This window comes from Phoenix dactylifera, unplaced genomic scaffold (genome assembly GCF_009389715.1).
Source record: "Phoenix dactylifera cultivar Barhee BC4 unplaced genomic scaffold, palm_55x_up_171113_PBpolish2nd_filt_p 000090F, whole genome shotgun sequence".
Lineage (NCBI taxonomy): Eukaryota > Viridiplantae > Streptophyta > Magnoliopsida > Arecales > Arecaceae > Phoenix > Phoenix dactylifera.
In genome coordinates, this window is record NW_024067679.1 from 316,722 (window position 1) to 342,528 (window position 25,807).

At 38.1% G+C, this 25,807-nt stretch overlaps 1 protein-coding gene across 1 annotated transcript; it reads left to right on the forward strand.

Annotated features, from left to right (window-relative positions):
• Positions 1–2,762: 2,762 nt before the first annotated feature.
• On the forward strand, positions 2,763–24,896 carry LOC103722958 (tRNA-dihydrouridine(16/17) synthase [NAD(P)(+)]-like). The gene is made up of 3 exons (XM_039116392.1): positions 2,763–3,245; positions 15,540–15,646; positions 23,625–24,896. Exons 1-3 carry the CDS (start codon positions 2,817–2,819, stop codon positions 24,370–24,372), a joined length of 1,284 nt encoding a protein of 427 aa, XP_038972320.1. The 5' UTR covers positions 2,763–2,816; the 3' UTR covers positions 24,373–24,896.
• The last annotated feature ends 911 nt before the right edge of the window (positions 24,897–25,807 follow it).

Here is a 25,807-nt window from a genome sequence, read left to right on the forward strand (position 1 = left end):
TTTTTTTCTCTTTCTACCCAATTACAAACATGAAATTTTCTCTCTACTCAAATATAAACTAATATTTAAAATATATCAATAGTTTGATTTTGATATTGTGGTGTTACAATACTCTGATATAACCATTATGAATTTGTAATCATTTTTTCATAGGGTGTAAAATACGCTGGCAAAGCAATTTTAAAAGGAATTAACACCTCCTAAGGTTGGTGGTGCAAAGTCTGCTATAATTGTAGGTTTGCAAAAAATTTCTGGTGTAACCAATGTGATAAAATAACCAGCCTCCGGTGCTATAGTAAAATTACAGTATCTTTTTATTTTATTTTTTTTGTGCCAGAAGAATATATCTTTCGATGTGTTAAAATTAGCTAATAATTGTTTATCAATCTTAATAAAGGTACAAATTAGCAACAGTTGAGAATGAAACTAGTGATGCAATTTTTGTGATATTCAATAAATTGGCATAACAACTAATTGGTGTTCTAGCGATCAATCTTGCAACAGATGCAAGATTCGATAGATTCACTATTCCTTCCGTTATTGAGAAAATTCTCAAGCTCACCTATACCTATCAAGTCATATTTGGCATGCAAAATTGTAGTATAGATGTTGTTAATTTCAAGGCGACAAAAATTTTCTATGAAGGTGAATCACAGGTAGCCGATTTGCATCAAAGTTTTGGTACTGACCTTTCTCATCACAAGCCACTAAAGAAGTTAATTGTCTCAACCTCGGAAAAATGTCTCTGTAACAAAGCAGCGTCTGATGCAGCAGAGTAGGGTACTTAGATCATCGGCCTTCTTCCATTGTAGCATTTTTTTTCCTACTTTATTTTGGAGAAAAGATAAGAATAGTGAATCATACTGTCACGCCCCCAGCCCGAGATTGCGAGCCGAGGGTCGCGCCGCACTCGTAGAAAATTCTCCCCACGAGCATGCAAGACACTTAACCAAACATTTCAATTTTATAAATCTAAAATAATTCAACTAAATAAATGCAATCTTATTCCATTGACTAACTCAAATCATAAAGTCTCACAGTTCTAAATACGCAGGGAAACACTAATTAGCAACATGCAAACTTAGTTCTTAAAATAACAAAACCTTACAATGTCCAGCAATCACGATAAATGTTTAAGATAATAGTTCAACTTAAATAACCCTAATCTAAGATAGCTTGCACCACAATCCTGCTAGTCGCTCTTCCATTTTGGAACTCCAATAGACTAGTTCTCGAAATATGTAAAACAACAAGAAATTGTATAATAAGCTAAATAGCCCAGTAAGTAATGAACACTCTAGCTAGATAAATCAAGCAATAATATGTAGAAAATAAATATATATGCAGTTCCAAGGTACAAGTCAAATATTTCTTAAATTCTTAAGATTCTTTTCATGGTTTTGAGATTTTTTTCACATATTCAATTCATCTTATCGATCCTGGACTATGACCACATGTTCCCTGTGGCAGGGTCATCAATACCGACTAATCTTCTTGTGGTGAGTCCTTTAGGACAGTCAACTGCCAATGTATCTGCCCCCATTGGCGGGGTCCTTAACATAGCCAGGTCAAAGTTCAATTAATTCCCTATTTCATATTTTAGTTATGAAAACATGCAGTGTCAAAATCAAATATCGTTTATATCTTAATTTCTTTCAATTTATCAGATTCAACACGACAACTAGAAACTATGACCACATATTTCCTATGGCAGGATCATATCACTGACTAATCTTCTTGCGGTACCGTGATCCTATGGCCGAGAATAGAGATCCCAGAGGATCCCACATATATCATTGTCTAGGTTTTTATGTGGTGGCTATAAATAGCCAGAGTTAGCCATCATAACCAAAAATTCAGGAAGAGGTAGTGAATGTGGATCTTTTGGGAGGCAACACGCTTTGGGTTGCTAGTGGTAAGATCTATGTTTCTTTCACCCTGTTTATTGTTTTGCAGGATTTTTCTTTTGATTTTCTTCTGCTACGGGGAAAGAATCTTGGTTTTTAGAAAAATCATCCTTCAATGCCCTCGGTAGAAAAACCACGAACAAGATAAATAAGCTTCAACCAACACTATCGATCTTTTTTCACCTCTCTCCTCTAAATGTCCTCTCTCTTTTTCAGTTCATCCGAAGTGTTGAAAAAGAAGAATGAAAGAAGAGAATTGTATTTCTACCCATTTTTACAATGTATAAGAACAGCTTTTATATAGTACTAGAAGGCTGACGAAGTTTGGTAAGATCGACTAATTTTGGCACAATAAATCAAGATAAAATTTGGTAAGGCCAAGAAGAAGTTGCAGGAACCAACAATTAAGGCAGCGGTAAGTTTCAGCGTGCAAAAAAAAAAAGAGAGAGAGTTAGAAATGTAATAAAATCTGCTATATCTATTTGACAAGTGTTGCCCTCCATTAAATTTCGACAAAATTAATTCAAAACAACTACGCAACGCAGCTTACTTGCTAGTATTATACAAAAGATAGGAAATGTTGACTATTTTTTTTATTATAAAAAGAAATTTATAGAGATACACTTCCTCGTGGCAGGATTTTTTTTTTTTTTTCCCATAAATGGAATTAAAAGGTAGACAAGTCATGGCAAACATAGTGGGATAAACAGGGATAAACTAAAGATATTTTTGTACCTGTCCTAAATCCGACCCACATTGGCCTTGTCACCTGGTATCGGGTCCAATCCATATCCGTTCTAGTTATCGATTGGTCCCTCCGGTTCCACCAAATTCGCAAGAAGGACTCCAGCTGCCGCAGAGCAACGGTAAGCTATCAAATCGCTGGCGTCCGCCCCGCAAAACCATCGGATGAAGTTTCGGCGCGTGGCGTCCTCTCTTCTCACCCAGCCGAAACCCCACCTCGGGCCCCCTACCCCGCTCCTAAACCCTAGCTCTCCCATGGCTGCCGGCCCTCCCGGGCACGAAGAGGACCCCGACGAGCGCCTCAGCGCCGCCCTCGACCGCAACCTCTCCCTCGCTGCCGACCCCCTGCTCCCCCTGCCGGAGCCTCCCGGGCGCCCGCTGACCGGGCACTCGCACGTCGAGCGAGCCTGGGCCCACTGGCGGAGGCTCGGCGAGCCCAAGCTCGTCGTGGCCCCCATGGTGGACAACTCCGAGCTGCCGTTCCGGATGCTCTGCAGGAAGTACGGCGCCGAGGCCGCCTACACGCCGATGCTGCACTCGCGGATCTTCACGGAGAACGAGAAGTATCGGAAGATGGAGTTCACCACCTGCAAGGTGAGCGCATATCCTCTTTGAATTCGAGTTCAAGATGGCTTCTTTAATCTATGTCAAAGCTTTCGCTAGAAGCGACTCTTCATATGTATTGATTTTTTTTTTCTTCCTTCCAAGTTTGGTCTTTTGATTAATTTTGTTTTAGTGATTCGAGTGATTAGGTTTTCATAGACATACTAAACACTAATTGAACAATCAGAATTAGTCGATTTCTTCTTCTTCTTCTTATTATTATTATTATTCTTGTTAATGATAGATTTCATATCAAGATGCAGCTACAGCTTTTAGGGATCTTGATTTGTGAATTAATGATTCATTTTGGCACTGGAACTTAGTCCTTAAAGACTAAATATGAAGCAAAAGTACATCTAAAAGATTAGTGACTTTCACAAACAAGAACAATTAAACTTTTGTCATGTGGATTCTATGAGTAATGTAGATACAAATAGATTCATGTGGACATCATGCGGGATATCTTAGTTGATTACTTTTCTCGATAGAAAGGCCTCTACTCAGTAAAATTATTTAGGTTCCTTAGATTTCTATCATTGTCTGCCTCAAACAATAATAGATGACTTCCTGGCCCAATTTTGAAGGCATATTAGTAGAGTTAGGAACATTAACTGCTATAAATTAGAACCTTGTTGACCCCCTGGAACTTTTCCTCTCCTTACTAAATTGGAGTACGCTTCCCCCCTGATTTTTCCAAAGAAAGAGGGAAAAAAGAATTAAGGAATTGGGTATTAGGCTCATTTAGATGAAGAACAAGAAAGAATGAAACGAGTTGAAGTTCTACTGTATAAAGTGGTGCACACGTGGAAGAAGATATAAAGTGCTGCACATGTGGAAGGGATGTTGCCTTTCTAAACTATATTTTTCTTTTCCTTCTCCTTATTATTTTTATTCTCATTTTCTCTCTCATTTATTTCTTCTCTCTGTTCATTTTTCTCTCCTGTTGCATCATTTTGCCTCTTCTTGCTCTCAACTTCTCCTGGAACAACTGAACCTTCTAACTATGGACGTAGGCCTTGTTCTTTGTAATGCAATGTTGTGAGTTGTGACCTTTATTTATATTTTTTTGTATCCTTCTTGGCCAAATGCACTTCTATCTTGTATGTTTTGGTGTAACTAAACTCTATGGTGGGGATGCACTATAAAATGTCAAGAAAGAGCAAGAGAGGTGACGACAGAATATTTCCTCATAAGAGCCTTAAACCTGGTACGAAATTTTTCCTAGTGGTAGAAAATGATATTGGAGTTTATCATCGGCTGTATTTTCAATTTTTATTTTTATGGATTCTGTAAATATAACTAGGTTCACATTTTAAGGTTTCATACTTTTATTTAGCATTTCTAGAGGGTTTTTTTCTGAAAGCCAGGAACAGATATCGATATTTAAATTATAAAGTTCATTTTCTGATATCAATTATGTCATAAACTCTGGAATTTGTGGATTGGCATGTCTATCTAAGCATTCTTGTTCCCTTTTCTTTCCCCTTGACATTTTGGTATCTAAATAAGATGGTTGTACCTAGCCACGGAGTTCATTTCACTAAGTTGTCAATCCTTGAATTGTATTGTTGGGTTTCCCAGTGCCCTAGGGCGAAGCGGAAGATACGGGATTATAAAATTTTTTTATAAAACCTATTATATGAAACCCTAATAAGTCAAGATCACCTTAATAGTATAACCAAATAATGTAGAAAATATAATCTTGGTATAGAAGAATACCTATCACGCTATATCCAATATGTCTGAAGATGTCCTAAGGTGCCCAAATGTTCACCCTCCAATGTTGATCCACACAGGAATGGGTTCAAGACTCTAGCTCCACCAAAACTTGATTCTAATTGTTCAATCCTTCCAAAGGATTTAATTGGCTGATTTTCCTTCACTTCCTTCTTCCTTTCTACCTCTAAAACATTCACTAGCCCTCTTGTCCTAAAGAAGACCCTCTTGTCTTGGGTTAGGACAAAAGAGAGAGGCTTGTAAGAAAGAAGGGATAAGGGAGAGAGAAGAAGAGGCTTTTTCTTGGATGATCTTTAGAACCCCAAGGCACCTCCTTATTTATAAGAGATGGAGGGATGCATCATAAAGGGATGCATCCCATCCACACACCTCATCATGATGAGGCATGTGCCAAGAGAGGCATCCCATCATGATGGGGTGCTAAGGAGAATGGTGTATCAACTTCTTTCTCATATCTCCCTCTTAAATCCTGATGATTCAAGGGCCCAAATGCAGTGAACCAAAGCCAATGGTCCAGATCTAGGTGCCATCTAATGGTCCAGATCAAGGCATCATCATCCAGGGTGCCATCCAATGGTTCAAAAGCAAGATGCCATCATCGATGGTCCAGATTCAGGCGCTGAGCAACGGTCCAGATCTTTCATCCAGAGAGCCATCCAGTGGTCCAGAATAAAGCGCCAACCAGTGGACCAGATCATTCATCCAGGAAGCCATCCAATGGTCCAGATGAAGGCGACAACCAGTGGACCAGATCCTTCATCCAGGGAGCGATCCAATGGTCCAGAAGTGAAGGCCCTATCAAACCCAATTCAATTGGGTTTAACCAACTTAAAGAAAACATTAAACCTAATCAAATCAAGTCTAATTAAAGCCAAATGGGTTTCAACTCTTGGCTAACCCATATTAGGTCATGATTTAATCATATTAGATCAACCTAATCTAAGAATAAGATTCGAATTTAATTTGAATCAGGAGCTAGGGTTTGCAACACGTGCTAGCATGTTCATCTTACAAACATGATTTAATCCAATTAGACCTTTAATCAATTCCCTTGTGTGTGACCCATTGGGTTTCTTATCTTGGCCAGCAGTAGGTGCAGGTGCAAGTTGACCTTACCTGATTAGAATACCTCTAATCCAATTTAGGTTCAATTTAGTGCTAAACCTGACTTAGCAATCAGAACCTTTCTGATGCTTTGATCTAATCAAACTCTTTGATCCGATCAACCCACAAGACAAGATTGACGTCTAGCAACGTATCATGTCTACCCGGAAGATGAGGAATGTATTGGACAAATCCAAACATACCCTTCAGTGGCAAGTTACCATGCAATTCAATCCCTCAGTCATACTACATCCTGAATAAGTGCATGAGTATGGATCAATATCAAACTTAATCACTTATTCATGTCTCTCTCAATCTTTTATATGATAATTCAAACAATGAAACATTAGAAACTCTTTCTAATATTCATTTTGCTTTGATCAAAGGCTTCTTGAATCATCATAAGATTAGAGTAAGTAGGATGTTACCTTCTCTTACTAGAAGTGACTGATTCCTTATTGACCTACTCACAACCTTCGTACAAAATCCACCATATCCAGAATACCGTACACAACGCAATGTCGTGAATGAGGGTAAACCAAAATATAGGTTCAAGTGCACAAGATATCATGGTGATCTCAGGTTTAAGGATCACTTGCACAACTGCCACTATGAGAACCATCTTTTGACAATTAAGTAAGAATCCATAAGATGTTCTCATGGCTGGTCATTTCAGTGAACTCATTCCTCTAATGAGCACCCACATCTTTGTATTAGTGTCTCACACAAGTGATTGTGAGATCAATCACCCTCTATATTGAGCATACATAAGATGTGCCAGTCTTTCAAGTAATATTGATCCCCGACTCAATATACCAATTTGATTGAAAATATTCTAAATTAGGATTTTAGAATTTTAGGTCTCACTGGTATGATGTCATCATAACCCTAAAACCAATGTCCTAATTTATGGGGTTCATCATCCAATAATAAAACAGATAAGCAGCAAATGATGAAACATAATGCCTTTATTGATATATATCGAGTGTCAAAGTACATGATTTGGAGGATTACAAAGAAAAACCCATCAAATGATTGGCTTATAGGGCATATACTCTTTCAATCTCCCACTTGCACTAAAACCAATCGCCCTTATATTTTAATCCCATACAATCGAGGTGACGATTGAATTGCTGTTGTGGTAGAGCTTTAGTAAATGGGTCTGCTATATTGTTCTTTGTGTCTACTCGTTCAATCTTGACGTCTTGTCTTTCGATTATCTCTCGAACAAGGTGGAAGCGTCTCAAAATGTGCTTGGATCTATGATGAGACCTTGGTTCCTTAGCCTGTGCAACAGCTCCAGTGTTATCGTAATAAACTAGGACTGGTCCGGCAATCTCAGGAACTACACCCAGCTCTGTGATGAACTTCTTCATCTAGACTGCTTCCTTAGCAGCTTCACTAACAGCTATGTATTCTGCCTCAGTAGTTGAGTCAGCTACAGTTTGCTGTTTGGAACTTTTCCAACTCACAGCTCCACCATTCAAAGTGAAGATATATCCAGAGATTGACTTGCTATCATCTGGATTAGATTGAAAGCTAGAATCTGAATAGCCTTCTAGTTTCAATTCTGATCCTCCATAAATCAGAAAAACATCTCTAGTCCTTCTCAAGTATTTGAGAATGCTTTTCACAATTTTCCAATGATCCTCCCCGGAATCTGCCTGAAATCTACTTATCATACCCAAGGCATAAGCTACATCAGGCCTGGTACATAACATAGCATACATGATCGACCCTACTGCCGAAGCATAGGGAATAGAACTCATTCTATTCCTCTCTTCAGATGTCTTAGGAGACATCTTCCTAGAGAGTTGTATGCCATGTCCTATGGGTAAGAAACCTTTCTTACTTCCATCCATGCTGAACCTTTTCAGCACATTATCTATGTACCTAGACTGGGACAAACCTAGCATCCTTTTAGATCTATCTTTATAGATCCTTATACCAAGTATGTAGGATGCTTCACCCAAGTCTTTCATGAAAAATTTCTTTGATAGCCAAGTCTTGACCGATTGCATCATTGGAATATCATTTCCAATGACCAATATATCGTCCACATATAATATCAAGAAGATAATAGCACTCCCACTAGTCTTCTTGTACGCACAAAGTTCATCTATATTTTTAATGAAGCCAAACTCTTTGACTATCATGTCAAAATGGATGTTCCAACTCCTAGATGCCTGCTTTAATCTATAAATGGATTTCTTTAGCCTACATACTTGATTTGCTCTCCCTCTTGAGACAAATCCCTCTGGCTGTGTCATATAAACCTCTTTCTCAAGGTGACCATTAAGGGAGGCAGTTTTGACATCCATCTGCTTGATCTCATAATCATAGTATGCAGCTATAGCAAGCATAATCCGAATAGATTTGAGCATAGCTATTGGCGAAAAAGTTTCATCATAATCAATACCTTGTTTTTGCCTGAAACCTTTTGCCACTAGCCTAGCCTTGTAGGTTTCTACTTGGCCATCAGCTCCTATCTTCTTCTTGTATACCCATTTGCACCCTATTGGAATCACTCCCTCAGGTGCATCAACCAAAGTCCACACTTGATTTGTATACATAGAATCTATCTCGGATTTCATGGCGTCCAGCCATCTGTCAGAGTCCCTACTCTTGACAGCTTCTGAATAGGTCAGAGGGTCATCGTTATCAACGATGTGGGCTTCATAATTCTCAATAATAAATCCATACTTCTCAGGTGCATTTCGCACTCTTTCTGACCTTCGGAGAGGAGTAGTGTGTAGTGGCTGTACCTCTTCCATGAGTACATTTGGTTGAGGATTATTATGTGTCTCACCTTGTAAGTCTTGAACTTCATCAAGTTCAATTCTTCCATCCTTGCTCTTTTCTAAGAAAAACTCTTTTTCCAAGAAAGTGGCATGCCTAGCAACAAATACCTTTTGTTCGGTAGGATCATAGAAGATATATCCTAAACTGTCTTTAGGATAACCTACAAATATACATTTGTCCGATCTAGCACTTAGCTTATGTCCAAAATTTCTTTTGACATAAGCATGACAACCCCATATCTTAAGATACTTAAGATTAGGTTTCTTTCCTTTCTATATCTCATATGGAGTGCTAGATACAGACTTAGATGGTACTCTATTTAATACTAATGCAGCAGTTTCTAGGGCATGTCCCCAGAAGGAAATTGGAAGATTTGTGAAGCACATCATGGACCGTACCATATCAAATAAGGTACGATTCCTCCTTTCAGCTACACCATTTAATTGTGGCGTATATGGAGGTGTCCATTCAGAGAGTATACCCTTTAATTTAAGATAGTCTAAAAATTCACTAGAAAGGTATTCTCCTCCTCGATCAGATCGAAGGATTTTAATACACTTTCCAGTTTGTTTTTCGACCATACTTTGATACTCTTTAAATTTATCAAAGGCTTCGGATTTATGTTTCATTAGATACACAAAACTGAACCTTGATAAGTCATCAGTAAATGTGATGAAGTAAGAGTATCCACCTCTAGCTGGAGTTGACATAGGACCGCACACATCAGTGTGTACGAGTTCTAACAACTCACTTGCCCTTTCTTCATGTTCCGAGAATGGAGACTTGGTCATTTTACCCATAAGACAGGATTCACAAGTTCCTAATGATTCAAAATCATAAGGGTCAAAAAATTTATCTTTATACAACTTGTGTAACCTTGTCTCACTAATATGACCTAATCGGTAATGCCAGAGGAGGGTATTATTAATATTCTCTCTTTTTCGTTTATTATCTTTGCCAATATGAAACATAACATTATTAAGACATAATACTAAAAGACCATTTTCCATAGTGCCATGACAATAATACTCATTAGATAAAGAAATAGAGCAACCATTGCTCTTTCCATTTATTTCGAATCCTTTCTTAAGCAACAAAGGAATTGAAATTACATTTCTAATGATTTTTAGCATAAAATAACATTCTTCTAGCTTCAAGAACTTTCCGAAGGGTAGCTCCAGTATGTAGGTGCCAACAGCTTCAGCCTGGATGGATTCTTCTCCAGCGCCATATAGCTCGAAGTCACCTTTCTTCAGACTTCTAATTTTCTGCAGTTCATGCAAAGATTTGCATATGTGAGAACCACAACCGGTATCCAATACCCATGAATTAGAATCAGAAGAACTTAATGTCATATTGGCATGTAATAAAAACATACCTTTTGATGCAACACTTGCATCAGGCTTCACACTTGCAAGAAAGCTCTTGCAGTTCCTTTTCCAATGCCCTGTCTTGCCGCAGTGAAAACAGGTACCGGGTCCAGAGATTTTCTTTCCCTTCTTCTTTTTGATGCGACTCTTAGGGTTTAGTTTTTTCTTTGAACCCTTGTTGCCCGACTTCTTCTTTGAGCTCTCACCAACAAGAAGGATCGGACCTTTGTCCTTCTTGATGTGAGACTCTGCTGTTTTCAACATATTTAGAAGCTCAGGCAGGGAGGAATTCAGTTTGTTCATGTGATAATTCACAACAAACTGCGAGAATAAGTCGGGTAGTGATTGCAGGATCAAATCCTGACTGAGCTCACTGTCCATAGCAAAGCCAAGTTGACTCAATCGAGTGATCAAGTCTATAACCTTTAAACAATGGTCTTGCACAGACGATCCCTCGATCATTCTAGCATGGAACAACTGCTTAGATATCTCATATCTAGCAGTTCTGCTCTGCTCACCATATAACTCCTTCAAGTTAAGGAGTATGGAGTGAGTATCCATGCTATCATGCTGCCTCTGCAATTCATTATTCATAGAAGCAAGCATGATACATTTGACAGTCAAACTGTCATTTTTCCACATACGATATGTGGCCAATTCTTCCTCAGTTGCATCTTCCCCTGGTGACCCTAGGTCAGGGGTTTCAAGAATGTAGGAAAGTTTTTCTTGTGTGAGAACAATCTTTAAATTCCTCAACCAGTTAACATAGTTGGGACCAGTCAATTTGTTTGTATCTAAGATACCTCTAAGTGAGAGTGAAGATGCCATTTATGCAGAATTAATCTATAATTACAAAGAACACTAATATAAGCAGACCAATCATGATGACATGTATTCAATCAGACAAGGACTTTTATCTAATTGTTACTCCCACTATTTTTATCGAATATCATAACCTTCAAGTATGATGAACGAGAAAATACTAATTTTCTTAGTGGGATTGAGATCCAAATTCCTTATAAAAGATCTTGTGGGAATCACAACAAGCCCTTATAAGTTCAAAGGTAGGAAACTCTTTCCAATTGCATCACATGCAATTTCCAACTTTATTCTGTCCTCTAGCACACATATAGTCTTGTGGGAATCACAACAAACTATTGTGTCTAGTTAAGTCAAACCCTTCATTTTTATACAGTCATATTTGAATAATGCTGCCCTTATGGGAATCACAACAAGGCAACATATTAAAATATGCCATATGCATCATATGCACCAAGATATTACAATATCAATCCCTAATACTAGCCTTGTGGGAATCACAACAAGCTAGCGTAGATATTGACATAATAATATCTAAGCATGAAGGAAGGACCTTTATAGTGTTATATCAGCAATTAGCTTTTTCATGGAGGTCAATCAAATAGTTGGCCAGGTAAGCAGATGGGAGGCTCTCCTTACTTAGTAAGGTCCTAATTAAATAACCACCTGTAGCCTCTTTTCTAGACACCAACTTAGTCAATTGATTCAGAATGGCTCAGCTTAAAGCAATTAACACTACGACTTAATTATGAATTTAGTGAGGGCTTTCAAATAGTAGTATCTTACTAACATTAAGCTCAACCATAAAGGACAATCAAATAATTGGCCAGGAAAGCAGGTGGGAGGCACCCCTCACTCAGAGAGTGAGGTCCTAATTAAGTAACCACGTGTGGCTTCCTTCCTAGACACCAACTGAGTCGATTGTTCCAGAATGGGTCAGCCCAAAGTTTTCATACTACTATATTGGTCTCATTGCACATTCTATAATTTAGCACTAACAATTATACTGTACTACAACATGTATATAACATTATCTCATGGCATAAACTAATCATGCATACAAACAATCTAGCTATCTCATAGCATCAAGATAATAGCATGTATTATCATTTGGTTAAAAGGATTAAGGGTGGCTCTGATACCACTGTTGGGTTTCCCAGTGCCCTAGGGCGCAGCGGAAGATACGAGATTATAAAATTTTTTTATAAAACCTATTATATGAAACCCTAATAAGCCAAGATCACCTTAATAGTATGACCAAATAATGTAGAAAATATAATCTTGGCATAGAAGAATACCTATCACGCTATATCCAATATGTCTGAAGATGTCCTAAGGTGCCCAAATGTTCACCCTCCAATGTTGATCCACGCAGGAATGGGTTCAAGACTCTAGCTCCACCAAAACTTGATTCTAATTGTTCAATCCTTCCAAAGGATTTAATTGGCTGATTTTTCTTCATTTCCTTCTTCCTTTCTACCTCTAAAACATTCACTAGCCCTCTTGTCCTAAAAAAGACCCTCTTGTCTTGGGTTAGGACAAAAGAGAGAGGCTTGTAAGAAAGAAGGGATAAGAGAGAGAGAAGAAGAGGCTTTTTCTTGGATGATCTTTAGAACCCCAAGGCACCTCCTTATTTATAAGAGATGGAGGGATGCATCATAAAGGGATGCATCCCATCCACACACCTCATCATAATGAGGCATGTGCCAAGAGAGGCATCCCATCATGATGAGGTGCTAAAGAGAAGGGTGTATCAACTTCTTTCTCATATCTTCCTCTTAAATCCTGATGATCCAAGAGCCCAAATGCAGTGAACCAAAGCCAATGGTCCAGATCTAGGTGCCATCTAATGGTCCAAATCAAGGCATCATCATCCAGGGTGCCATCCAATGGTCCAAAAGAAAGATGCCATCACTGATGGTCCAGATTCAGGCGCTGAGCAACGGTCCAGATCTTTCATCCAGAGAGCCATCCAGTGGTCCAGAATAAAGCGCCAACTAGTGGACCAGATCCTTCATCCAGGAAGCCATCCAATGGTCCAGATGAAGGCGCCAACCAGTGGACCAGATCCTTCATCCAGGGAGCGATCCAATGGTCCAGAAGTGAAGGCCCTATCAAACCCAATCCAATTGGGTTTAACCAACTTAAAGAAAACATTAAACCTAATCAAATCAGGTCTAATTAAAGCCAAATGGGTTTCAACTCTTGGCTAACCCATATTAGGTCATGATTTAATCATATTAGATCAACCTAATCTAAGAATCAGATTCGAATTTAATTTAAATCAGGAGCTAGGGTTTGCAACACGTGCTAGCATGTTCATCTTGCAAACATGATCTAATCCAATTAGACCCTTGATCAATTCCCTTGTGTGTGACCCATTGGGTTCCTTATCTTAGCCAGCAGTAGGTGCAGGTGCAAGTTGACCTAACCTGATTAGAATACCTCTAATCCAATTTAGGTTCAATTTAGTGCTAAACCTGACTTAGCAATCAGAACCTTTCTGATGCTTTGATCTAATCAAACTCTTTGATCCGATCAACCCACAAGACAAGATTGACGTCTAGCAACGTATCATGTCTACCCGGAAGATGAGGAATGTATTAGACAAATCCAAACATACCCTTCAGTGGCAAGTTACCGTGCAATTCAATCCCTCAGTCATACTACATCCTGAATAAGTGCATGAGTATGGATCAATATCAAACTCAATCACTTATTCATGTCTCTCTCAATCTTTTATATGATAATTCAAATAATGAAACATTAGAAACTCTTTCTAATATTCATTTTGCTTTGATCAAAGGCTTCTTGAATCATCATAAGATTAGAGTAAGTAGGATGTTACCTTCTCTTACTAGAAGTGACTGATTCCTTATTGACCTACTCACAACCTTCGTACAAAATCCACTATATCCAGAATACCCCGTACATAACGCAATGTCGTGAATGAGGGTAAACCAAAATATAGGTTCAAGTGCACAAGGTACCATGGTGATCTCAGGTCTAAGGATCACTTGCACAACTCCCACTATGAGAACCATCTTTTGACAATTAAGTAAGAATCTATAAGATGTTCTCATGGCTGGTCATTTCAGTGAACTCATTCCCTTAATGAGCACCCACATCTTTGTATTAGTGTCTCACACAAGTGATTGTGAGATCAATCACCCTCTACATTGAGCATACATAAGATGTGCCAGTCTTTCAAGTAATATTGATCCCTGACTCAATATACCAATTTGACTGGGAATATTCTAAATTAGGATTTTAGAATTTTAGGTCTCACTGGCATGATGTCATCATAACCCTAAAACCAATGTTCTAATTTATGGGGTTCATCATCCAATAATAAAACAGATAAGCAGTAAATGATGAAACACAATGCCTTTATTGATATATATCGAGCGTCAAAGTACATGATTTGGAGGATTACAAAGAGAAACCCATCAAATGATTGGCTTATAGGGCATCTACTCTTTCATGTATTTTGTGAAATTAAGGTGATTTTAGTTTTTTCTTTCAATTATTTAGTCATTTAGATGGTTAACATTTGTTCTATTTTCATCAATAGGTCAATTTGTTTTGAGGGTCGAGTCCTTTGTAAAGACAGATATGTTGATTTGTAATGGATTTCAATTGATAAATGACACGTTATTTTATCTTTATTTTGTTCGCTTTATGTGATTTTAAGCTTGTTTATGGTTGATTTCATTTTATAAATAACAAGGCCATGAACCCTGCTGAAGAATAAGGTGCAACTATTATCCTTTTCAGGAATAGGGATATGATGCTTTTAAGTGTCCCTTTCATATATCCATTACCAGACCTAAATTAAGAAAAATCACCATTTGTTCTCCTTGTTAAATCATTATCTAGTGAAACAGCTGGTTAAATCATTCATTACTTTCTTCAGCATCATTTTTCTTCCTCCATTAGTTAGTTCCTTCTACCTAGAATACTCAAAATATCTATGCCAGAGCTAAGCTTGAAATGGTTGATTGATGGAGTTCATCTTGTCTAAAAGGTTGCAACTGGACAATTATACAAGATATTTTTTACCTGAAGATTTATGTACGAGATCTTGTTTTAAAGACTACCACTGGAAAAATATGCATGAGATTTTATACCTGAAGATGTATGTATGCCATATCTGTATTTTACAATTCTAAAGGAAGCACAGTGAAGTCAGTGATTGGAAGCCTAAACACATTTCTGCTCTATATGATTTCATATTTCATCTTTCAGCCCTAACTAGGAAGCTTAAAGTTCAAAAAATAATTTCATGAACATTGGATATCATTTATATCGATGTACACGGCTATTTCTTCACATTCTCTGTTTCAGTTTTGCATTATTCCACACATAAAATTAGACCAATATTTATTAGGGAATTGTGAATAATATAAGACGGTAACCTGAAGACTGAGGACAATGTTTGATCTGACGACAGGAGGATCGTCCGCTATTTGTCCAGTTTTGTGCAAATGATCCTGACATTTTGTTGGAAGCAGCAAAAACAGTGGAGCCCTACTGTGATTATGTGGACATAAATCTAGGGTAATTCTTAAGTTCTTTATTCTACTCTCAAGCATTTAGAAACCAAGGTAGCATCTGTAACATATGATTAAAAAATAAAAAAGAGTATGACATTATTAATAAAAAATATCAGCTATAAAATACTGTAACATTTCTGCATGGTGCAATAAAATTGGTTAAACATCTTTTCCTAGTTTAGGATATATATAATGTGATTGAGCTCCAATCCTAGCTGATTGGCCAACCTAAATAAGGTCTTAATGACTTTATCTGCTACCAAAAAGATGATATTTCTTACTACCCATAATGCACTAAGTAATCTTAGTGAAATTTGACTCAAATTTAGGAATTCCTGCAGATGTTTATGGTGACAATAAGATGGACATGATGCTGTAACTTTTAACTTTTAACTTTTAATGGCTTTGACTTTAGAAAGAAACTAGTTGCTGTAAGAATGCTCAACTGCTCTTCTGCAACACTGCCATTTAATTTGAAGAAACTGAAGGTTTCAAGTGCTCTGAACAGACTTTATTTATTTATTTATTTATAGATGGATGCGATTGTAAGAGTGTTTGTTAATCCAACAAATTTTCTTTTGCTGAAGGTCACTGGACTTAAATAGAAGACAACTAATTATCAGGAACTTTACCTTTTCTTCACTCAAAATGCTTTGTTCAATACTAATAGTTGATGTGGCAGATTGCAATTTAATTGATTCTCCAAAGGTTCGAAAAACCGGTACCAATAATTGTGTCAATATGTAACCAGTTTGGCATGGTACGGTCTGTGCTGTATGATATGTATCCTGAACCAACATAGGCTACTGGCACTTTTTTCTCACTCCTAGTGGACTTAAATAGAAGACAACTAATTATTAGGAATTTACTTTTTCTTCACTCAAAATGCTTTGTTCAATACTAATAGTTGATGTGGTAGATTGCAATTTTATTGATTCTCTAAAGGTTCGAAAAACCGGTACCAATAATCGTATCAATATGTTACCTGTTTGGCATGGTACGGTCCGTATTGTAAGATATGTATCTTGAGCCAACATAGGCTACTAATGCATTTTTCTCACTCCCATCAATGTTATCGCCCGAAACATGGTGATACAGGTTCGTACTAGGCATTATGGCTTTGCTCTGTTCAGACTATTATGGACTGGTTTGGCTCATATACTGAACCGAACCCCAGTAATGTGCTGGTATCTTACAGGTACGGTACAGTATGTTCGGAATGGGATGGTATGGCTTAGTACGGGCAGACCTTAATTCTCCCTTTATTGGCAAGAAACTACTTTACAACTGAAGCATGGTCATTTCCTCAAGCAAACCTAGTAAACAAAACATTTCATTTGGCAATGAGGATGCTGTTCATAGTTTCCATTTTCACATAACCGGCAAGCTGCAGGTCATAGACTTAACTCTCTTTAATATATTGTTGCTGAAGCATTTTTAACACATTATGGCCATATTTGGATGCCCTGGTATGATTTGACCATAGGATAGGGTACTTGTTATTGATTTGATGATCATAGGGCTAGGGAGCTGTGTATAGAAAGGAATTGGTTAAAAGACATACCTTTCCTGGTCAGATTAAAGATCAAGCGAAAGAAGAGTGGGCGATCCAGTTATTCCTGGAGGCTCTGGAGTTTTATAGGATGTAATCATGTTAGTAGACAATATACAGTAGGGCAAGAATTAAAAGCAAGGTCCTGCTGGTCTGAAACAATTGGAATATAGAAGATAACTGGTGGTAATGATGGCAATCTTGGGTTAAGAATTTAATGGTATTAAAAATATAACTATATGGAAATGCAACAAGATGCAATAAGGTCTCTTGTTCTGGTTTATGCAGAGGCATTGATCAATGCTCGTATCTGGGTTCAGATCTATACCTATACCATTCAGGCAGCAAGTAAAGTAGGAATTTAGAAAGAAGGCAATAAGAAAAAAAAGAAAGAAAGGATATGAGAGAGAGAGAGAGGAAGAACTGTACTCCTTTTCTTTCATCCAAACAACCATATTGCATTTCAAGAACAAGTTGATCAGGAAAATTCATTCAAGTCTGAATAGTTTTTAACCCTGGAGGTGAATGGCATTGGTATGAAAGTTGTCAGCCTACAACTCAAATTCTCTCTGATACCAAAAGTAATCTAGGATACTTATAGTGGGTAACCAAGTATTCTGATTTTGTTTAGGATGAGTTCATGAAAGGAGGAAAAAAGGAGCCAAAGGTATGCAACTAACCACTAACCAAAAACGAGGGACTATGAAGGCATTTAACAATGAAAAAACAATAGAAAGATTGTGAACTTGAGTTCTAGTGCAACGAAAGCAGATGATGCAGTTGTCCAAGTCAAAAGCTTTCGAATGACTTGTGAGTTTGTTAATTGATTGCTTTAGTTGACTTAATTGAGTGTTAAATAGTCAAATGAGTGAGTCCTATGAATCTTGACTTTATTATTTCAACAATTGGTTGGATCTATGTGATTTTCAATTAATTTTGTTTTTTAGCTATTAACTCACTTGCTTGGGCATTAAACAATAGCTATATTATTTTATGTTTACTTGGTCAATAAATCACCATGGTTAATAAGTTACATAGGGGAGTAGTACTAGTTGACCTGTAATTAGGTTATAAGCAGAAAAGCATTTTGGACATGAGCAACTTTGAGATTATCTATAAACAATATCTGCCTCCATAGGAATGTACTATAATAATGATTATTCATTGTTGAAGAATAAAAGAAGCTTTTTCCTTTTGGAGTTTTCTTTTGTGTAATGTGAGGTCAGGCTTGAGCCATCAGAATAAATATAAATATCTTTCTCTTTTTTTCATTTTACTCGTGATGCTAGGCCAACTGTGGGGCTCTCCTGAGTAAGTTTGGGTTACCACATATCTTCTTTTGATAGTCTTCTTCTATGTTCCCTATAACTCTTCTTCTATGTTTAAATCTCTCTCCTTTAGCCTACTATAGCCACCAACCTCAAATCCCAGCATCTGGCCTTTATACCTTGAACCCTTATCTATTTCTTTACCCTTTTCCTTCGCTGCAACCAAAACTGGCCCCTTCCATCCATTCAAAGACCATCCAAACCCTAAATTGTAAGTCATTTTGTGACTCTTTAGGACAATAGCCTTGTTTAAGCACTTCTTCTTGCTTGGTCCAATTTCAATACACCTCCTAGCTAACATACATCAATAGCGAGCCAATCATTATTCTTCACCTAGTTTGTTGTCCACTCTTATGTCGGGAACAAATATCCGTTGGGTACGTCAATCCTAGTCATCTTGAATCATCCAAATAACAAGGACCAGAGAGGTCCCATTTTTCCTATATCTAATAGAAGCACAGAGAAGCATACAGCGAGGCTAAACACATACCTAAACAACATACCAAAGATGCACATAGCTAAACACAATAAAAACCACAGCTTCCCACCAATCTAACCATAGCATACAACCAGTCCAAGTGTAGCTGAACTATGACATACTTCGAACATTGGGGCCATCCAAATTGGACGACATCACGCTCATAGATTAGGCATGAAAAGATGCACGTCACCAACATAAACAAAAATAATAATAATAATACACAAAATAGAATGGACATTTTAGTATTTTTATCGAGATTATCTGTAATAAAAAGGTAGAGGAGGTAATAAAATTAGGGTCTCTAACACATACAAGTTGATCATATGGGTATCGAGATTGATGAAAGAAGTGGAATTACATTAAGCTAAAATGAAGGTGTATTCAAATTAATGCTGGTGAAGTGGCCTTTGGATAGTGGAAGCAAGTAACGAAGGGCAAGCATTAACCAGATATTGGATTACTTGAGAATCATTACAACAATGCCATGTAGCCTATTAGAGCAATTGAGAGATGCTAGGATAGATTGGCGTGGTCACTTAGTGTTAAGAAAATGCTGGTAGCCTTGTATAGTGGTTGGGGCTTGCTTTATCTGGCATGGTTAGCAATTGATGGAAGGTAAAACTTGCTAAAGGTGGTTGTGGTCAACGAAATAGAGTGGTGAGGGTTAGGTTTTCTTTTTTAAACCCTAACTCCTAGAATTGAGCTTGAGGACAACCGAGTGGTAGCGGTTCTTAATGGGCTCAATTAGGTGTGAGGGTTGAAGGAGTGGGGAATCAATTGTGGTGGGGGAGGAGGGTGTCAAGCTAAAAGTGAAAGCTTTTTTCTTTGATGCCTCATGGACAAAAAGGGAGCAGAGAAGTGGGTTCAATGTGCTCCACTATGACCTTTAGAATTTCTGTCGTGGGTATTTTGGCATTGATCAGGATAAATGTGTTCTAGCATTGAAATGATGTTCTGGTGCTTTGAACCCCCTCTGTTTCCTTCTCAATATTCGTTTCATTTTTAGTCATGTTTCATTATAAATTTTAATTTTTAAGTATTTCTTGTCAATTAGGTGGATCAATTGGACATGACTTTTGTTTCAGTGGTGGTCTTATCTCAAACGGTTATATTGGACCAATTGTCTAGAAAGGATTTTGATTGGGTTATTATAGTGGCAATACTAACAATGGAAAATTTTGAACGACACTTCTATACTAATGTTTGCTATCGGGTCATCATCAGCTTTGACAATTAGATTAGGTTGTAACTCACCTTCAGCATATGAAAAATTGTTGGTAGAGTATTGACAATGCTTTCAACTTTTATTACTTGCTTATGCGTAGGAACTATAGAGTTGGGATCCCTAAATAAATTTATTTGTTGCTGGTGATCTATTTAGGTTAGTGGTACCCATAACTTATCTAGTATTGCCCCATATTTACCTTTTTCGATTGAAAACATTAAACATAGGCCAACTCCAAATGTTCCAAATGCAATATGTCATTCCCCTACTATGTGGATTTTGAAATTTTTTGATTAAGAAATGACCTGGAAAATGAGGTTGGTGGAAGTTAAAAGGTCGTTGGGTGTTCTTGTCATGTTTATTTGGCACTCATTATTTCTTTATTTTGTTTCACTACTAAAATTGCATGTGCAAATGCATGTTGAGATGAAACACCAATTTATATTAAAATTGTTTTTAGTTTTTTTAAACTATAGAAGCTCTAGAACAACTATTGAGTTGCCTTAATAGTTTTTGGTGAATCTATTGGACATTTTTAATTGGATATGAAAGAAATATGGTATTTAAGTTAGGCAAATTTATGAGCTATTTTGAGTAGGGTCAACTGGCAGGATTAATATGTCTATTTCACATTTCAATCAGATATTAGTTCCATGAAAATAAGGTCATTTTTCACATTTTTTTCATTCTTTCATTCTTGAAAGTTCCTTGCCTATCATATTCATGATTAGAATGCATTTTAGGTCTACTACTAAGTGAAATTTGAAAATTTGCACTAGAAAAAAAGTGGTATGGACTTTCATTGAATTTGGTTTACTAAAGTTATAACCTTTTGTTTCATTACTTGATAAAACTGAAAGTTCATGAAATATAACTTTCCGTGATTAGTAGTGATATGCAATTATTGTACAGCAACGATAAGTAATGACATCTAAAGGAAAGGAAAAAAAATTCAAATTCTGATTCAAGTCCTAATGTAATCTAAAAGTATGGGGAAGAATGGAAGATTTTGGTAATAAAAACTATCACACCTTCTTCATGTTATAAAGAAAGAAAGATTTAATCATTTGGTTGCCTTATTTGTAAGGCACTCTTTGTCACTCTAGGAATTTGGTTAAGAAACATGTTCGAGTTTATAATATTTTTTAGAGAAAGATGTGCAGGTTTATAATGGCTCAAAGGTTGGTGCTACTTTTGTAAAAATTATGTGATTCTCATGATAGGCTTGTAAATTGTTGGCCAAAGTTGAAGATATATGCTGGGGCAATATTGTTTTGCTTAAGGTTCACTCTGGTGGTATATTAAAATAAAATATCTATTCAAATTCTAACCATTCATCTAGTGCGAGCTTTACAATGTGAATAACCCCAAACAACAGCACAAAAATAAAAGAAATGGAAAGGAAAAAAATCCGTCACATACTATGTTAGATCCATTGCCCAAAAACCAATAGCTAAAGAAATTGAAGTTTTCTTATCAGTCTTTTTGTTGGTGTTTATAGGATAGAGGGCAACGGGCTGCCAATATGGTTGCAGTAGATGAGTCCAGCTAGACTTGGGCCAAAGGCCTGCCTTGGGCTTGGGCTGAAGGCCTAAAGAATTGCAGAGAGAACTAGAGTTGAACTGGGATTCCTAGACATGAGATTAGTAGAGATAGAGAAGATTTTGAATTGAAACAGGAGTCTTATATGTTGATTTGGGAAAGAGGGGCAGATCGACAGATCGTGAGTAGTGAACACTTGAGCTGGGACTCAAGTCTAGGATATGGCCATGTTCTATTGGATAAGTTTTGTAATAAAGTTCAAAGAGAAAGGAAAATGAGCATAACTTCAATAGGATAAGTTTTGTATACAAAGTGTGGATTGACAGATCTCAAATAAACTTAATTTTCACATCTAATAAGTTCAGAATACCAGGAAAATAAGATATAATGAAAAAACTACAAGTGAGCCTTTTTCATCTCTAATGCAGTTCCTTGGCTTTACCTGCACAAAAGATGTCCAAACTCTAACCTTCGTTTGAAAGCTTGATGGCACTACATCATACTGTTCATAGTTTTTAAATTACTGTACAGTTTTCTGTTTATTTCTGAAACATCTAATCGACTGCAAGGTTGCAACGTAGAACTCCTACAATCTAGGAAAGAGCTTGTTGCCCTCCTCACCTGATTTCATTTTAGATTCTCTCCATCCTTCACCTTAAGATAGTTATCTTCCTCTAATTCTGACCAATAATTTGCCCTCCTTCACCTTTTGTTTGACTGGTTCCATAGCATATCTAACATTTAAATAAATCTCATTTCAACTCTTTCGAAGCTATTAACAAAATGCTGCAGGGTTCTTTGCATTTCTTGAATCATCTAGCCTTATGAGCCTCCTCCTCCTATATCCTGTTCTTTTTCATAAGATGGTAGTGATCTATTTTCTACAATACTGGCACCGTGGACCTCTTTAATCAGCATGGCATGTAGTTTACAGATGCACATGCAATATAAGGGAATAGCTTCCTGTCTTCATTGAATAGTGGCATAACCTTCTTTTCCTTTGTTTGTTACTTTTCATTTTAGAGTTGAGGTTATTCTATGTTCTCTACATGATTTGCCATACCGGTATCGGGGATTGTACTGGCCGGCTGTCGGTTTGATATAGTATAGATTTGTACTGTACTAAGCCGGGATGCACCAGAGATGAAGGATCGGGAGAAGAGGAGGGGGGGGGGGGAAGAAAACCCTAACGCTAACCTTAGGAGGAGGAGAACTAGGAGTGGGGAGAGAAGATGAAGGGGAGAAAGAGGGAGAGGGAGAGTGGGGGAAGGAGGAGGAAGAAAGAGAGAGGCGTACAAGGCATTGGTGTCGATCAAGTGCATCGGCATTGGCTTCAGTGACAATTGATGGTGATGGCATGAGCATTGGGTATTGATGGAACCTCCAGTGACAACATAGTAGGGCTTCGAAGCTCCGGTTTATGGGGAAAGGATAGAGAAAATGAAGCCACCAAGGTATTGGGTAGGCCTTTGGGGGTGGGGGGTCATGACCGGCTACATAATCCTGGTCCTTGGCCGGTTTGGTTCGGTATAGCCCAAACCGTCTAGTTTGGGATAGTTTGGCGAGCCCTAGTTCTGTATTTATTCTTTACCAGTGTGGACTTCATTGAAACCATTTATATTTGCAGATCTGATTGAGCACACGAAATAGAATCTGATCAGAGTGAACTAGATCTATCGTTTCAAAATTAGCTTATATTGATGGTGGAAGCTGTTTTATTTTTTGGTCTCTGTCAGGGAGTCATAATTCATCAATTCTAAAGAAACTACGTGAACGTCAAATGGCATGTTCCTTGGTGTTTACTTTATTTGATTTTGACCTACTAGTGACATTTATCACCTTTATAACTTGCAGGTGCCCACAGCGGATTGCTAGGCGAGGGAACTATGGGGCTTTCCTCATGGATAACCTCCCTTTAGTAAAATCCCTAGTGGAGAAGTTGTCGCTGAACCTTTGTGTTCCAGTTTCATGTAAGATCCGAATATTCCCACGCCTGCAAGACACCATAGCATATGCAAGGATGCTTGAAGATGCTGGTTGCTCTCTCCTGGCTGTTCATGGCCGTAGTAGAGATGAAAAGGATGGGAAGAAATTCCGAGCTGATTGGAATGCCATCAAGGCTGTAAAAGATGCTCTTAAGATACCTGTCCTTGCAAATGGAAACATACGTCACATGGGAGATGTTCGTAGCTGTTTGGACAACACAGGTGCTGATGGTGTGCTCTCAGCTGAGTCTCTTCTTGAAAATCCAGCACTTTTTTCTGGACTCCAAACATTGGAATGGAGAGAAGATGATGATGAAAGCATGAATGATGTGGGATTAGACCAGGCAGAACTAGTGGTAGAGTATTTGAAGCTATGTGAGCAATATCCTGTACCGTGGAGAATGATTCGCTCTCACGTGCACAAGATGTTAGGGGATTGGTTTGCTATCCATCCAGAAGTGAGAGAGGAACTCAATGCTCAATCAAAACTCACCTTTGAGTGGCTTCATGATATGGTGAAGAGACTTAGAGAACTAGGTGGAAGAATTCCACTGTATGGAAAGGGTAATGTTGCTGGGAGAACTATGGTTAATGGAGTTGCTGCAAGCAATTCTTGATTACTCTAATTTTTTGGAAATCAAACATGACTTGGTATACAGTTTTGTGTGCATCAAGAATATGTATGACAGTATGACAATAGATTGGTTGTGGATCGCCGGAACACATGCGGCAGATGGGACCCATAGAAAATGCAGCGGTGCTTTTGACCATATGCAGTGACCAATTTTTTCTTCAGCAAGACAAAAATGTCTAATTTTCTATCATTCATCTGTAATGTCTTTTTCTTTTTCATTAATTTTAAATGATCAGTTAGCTATTGTATTGGTTGAGAGTGGCTTTTTGGCAGGAGGTTATATGTATTATTTGTCCAACCAACATATACGGAGTTGCACTATCAAGCTATTTAACTTGATCCTTGGAATGTGTGCAAAACTGCGGTAGAGAGACAAGTTATATGGAATGATACTGCAATCCACCGAATGTTGAAGTCATGCCTGTAGCTGGAGGAAATTGTGCCTGTTCTAACATTTGAAATGTGCTAATTGACGATTCTGCACTGTTTTGCCATATTTGTTTAGTGTCCCTTCTTTTAACCTCAGCATCTTGCTCTTTACATTAGTGTCCCTTCTTTTAACCTCCAATATATTTGCTCTCCGATGCTATTATACCGTTTGCACCGCTGAAGGCCATGGAACGGCTACTTAGGGGTTTTATTTGAAGCCATCGCATTGGAGCGAGGGGTGTGCATTTGCTTGCTTGGGACGTGATCTGTCATCCAGCGGGTAGGGGTGGCTATGGGATTTACTCCTTGCTCGAGCAACAAGAGGTCCTTGTGACTAGACATGCTACTAGGTTTCTTTTTGAGCCAGGTAGTCTGTAGAGTTCTTTAATGAGGGCCAAGTATGAGGCTCCGATCGAGGTGTCCTCATGCTTTGGTCGGTGTAACTCCTTTATCTGGCGAGAGATTTGCTCTTGGGGCATGACGATTCCGAGAGCAATCAGGTGGAGGTTGGTGATGGATGGGCGATTGATGTCATTGAGGATGGATGGCTGATAACGCTGCTGCTGAGTGGATGGCCCACATTCTTCGATCCAGATTGGCTAGCTGGGCGCAAAGTCTGCGACCTTGTTCTGAGCGAGCAGAGGTGGGATGAGGACTTTATCCAAGCGTTTTTGGGGAGGCCCTGGCCGACATGGTTATCGCTATTTCGGTCCTCATAGGGGAAAGGGTGGATAGGAGAGTATGGAGCAGCCCAGGTAGGCCGAGGGTGTGCGCCCGAGATCTCCAAGATTTGGTGACTAGGGCCCCATTTTGACAATTGGAGGGGATCTAGATCTAGAGGCTGAAAATCCACCCCAGGGTCGTCATGTTCATCTAAAAGGTGGTTTGGGGATGTTAACCTACTAGGGATGTACTGGCGAGCAGAGGGGTGAGGGTCCTCCCTGCCTGTAGAACCTACCGAGCAGCGGAGGAGACCATTTGCCATGTCC

Coding starts and splice junctions, on each gene's coding strand:
- LOC103722958 (XM_039116392.1), top strand. CDS start 2,817: ATGAAGTTTCGGCGCGTGGCGTCCTCTCTTCTCACCCAGCCGAAACCC. Junction 3,246..15,539: donor TGGAGTTCACCACCTGCAAG/GTGAGCGCATAT, acceptor ATCTGACGACAG/GAGGATCGTCCGCTATTTGT. Junction 15,647..23,624: donor TATGTGGACATAAATCTAGG/GTAATTCTTAAG, acceptor TATAACTTGCAG/GTGCCCACAGCGGATTGCTA.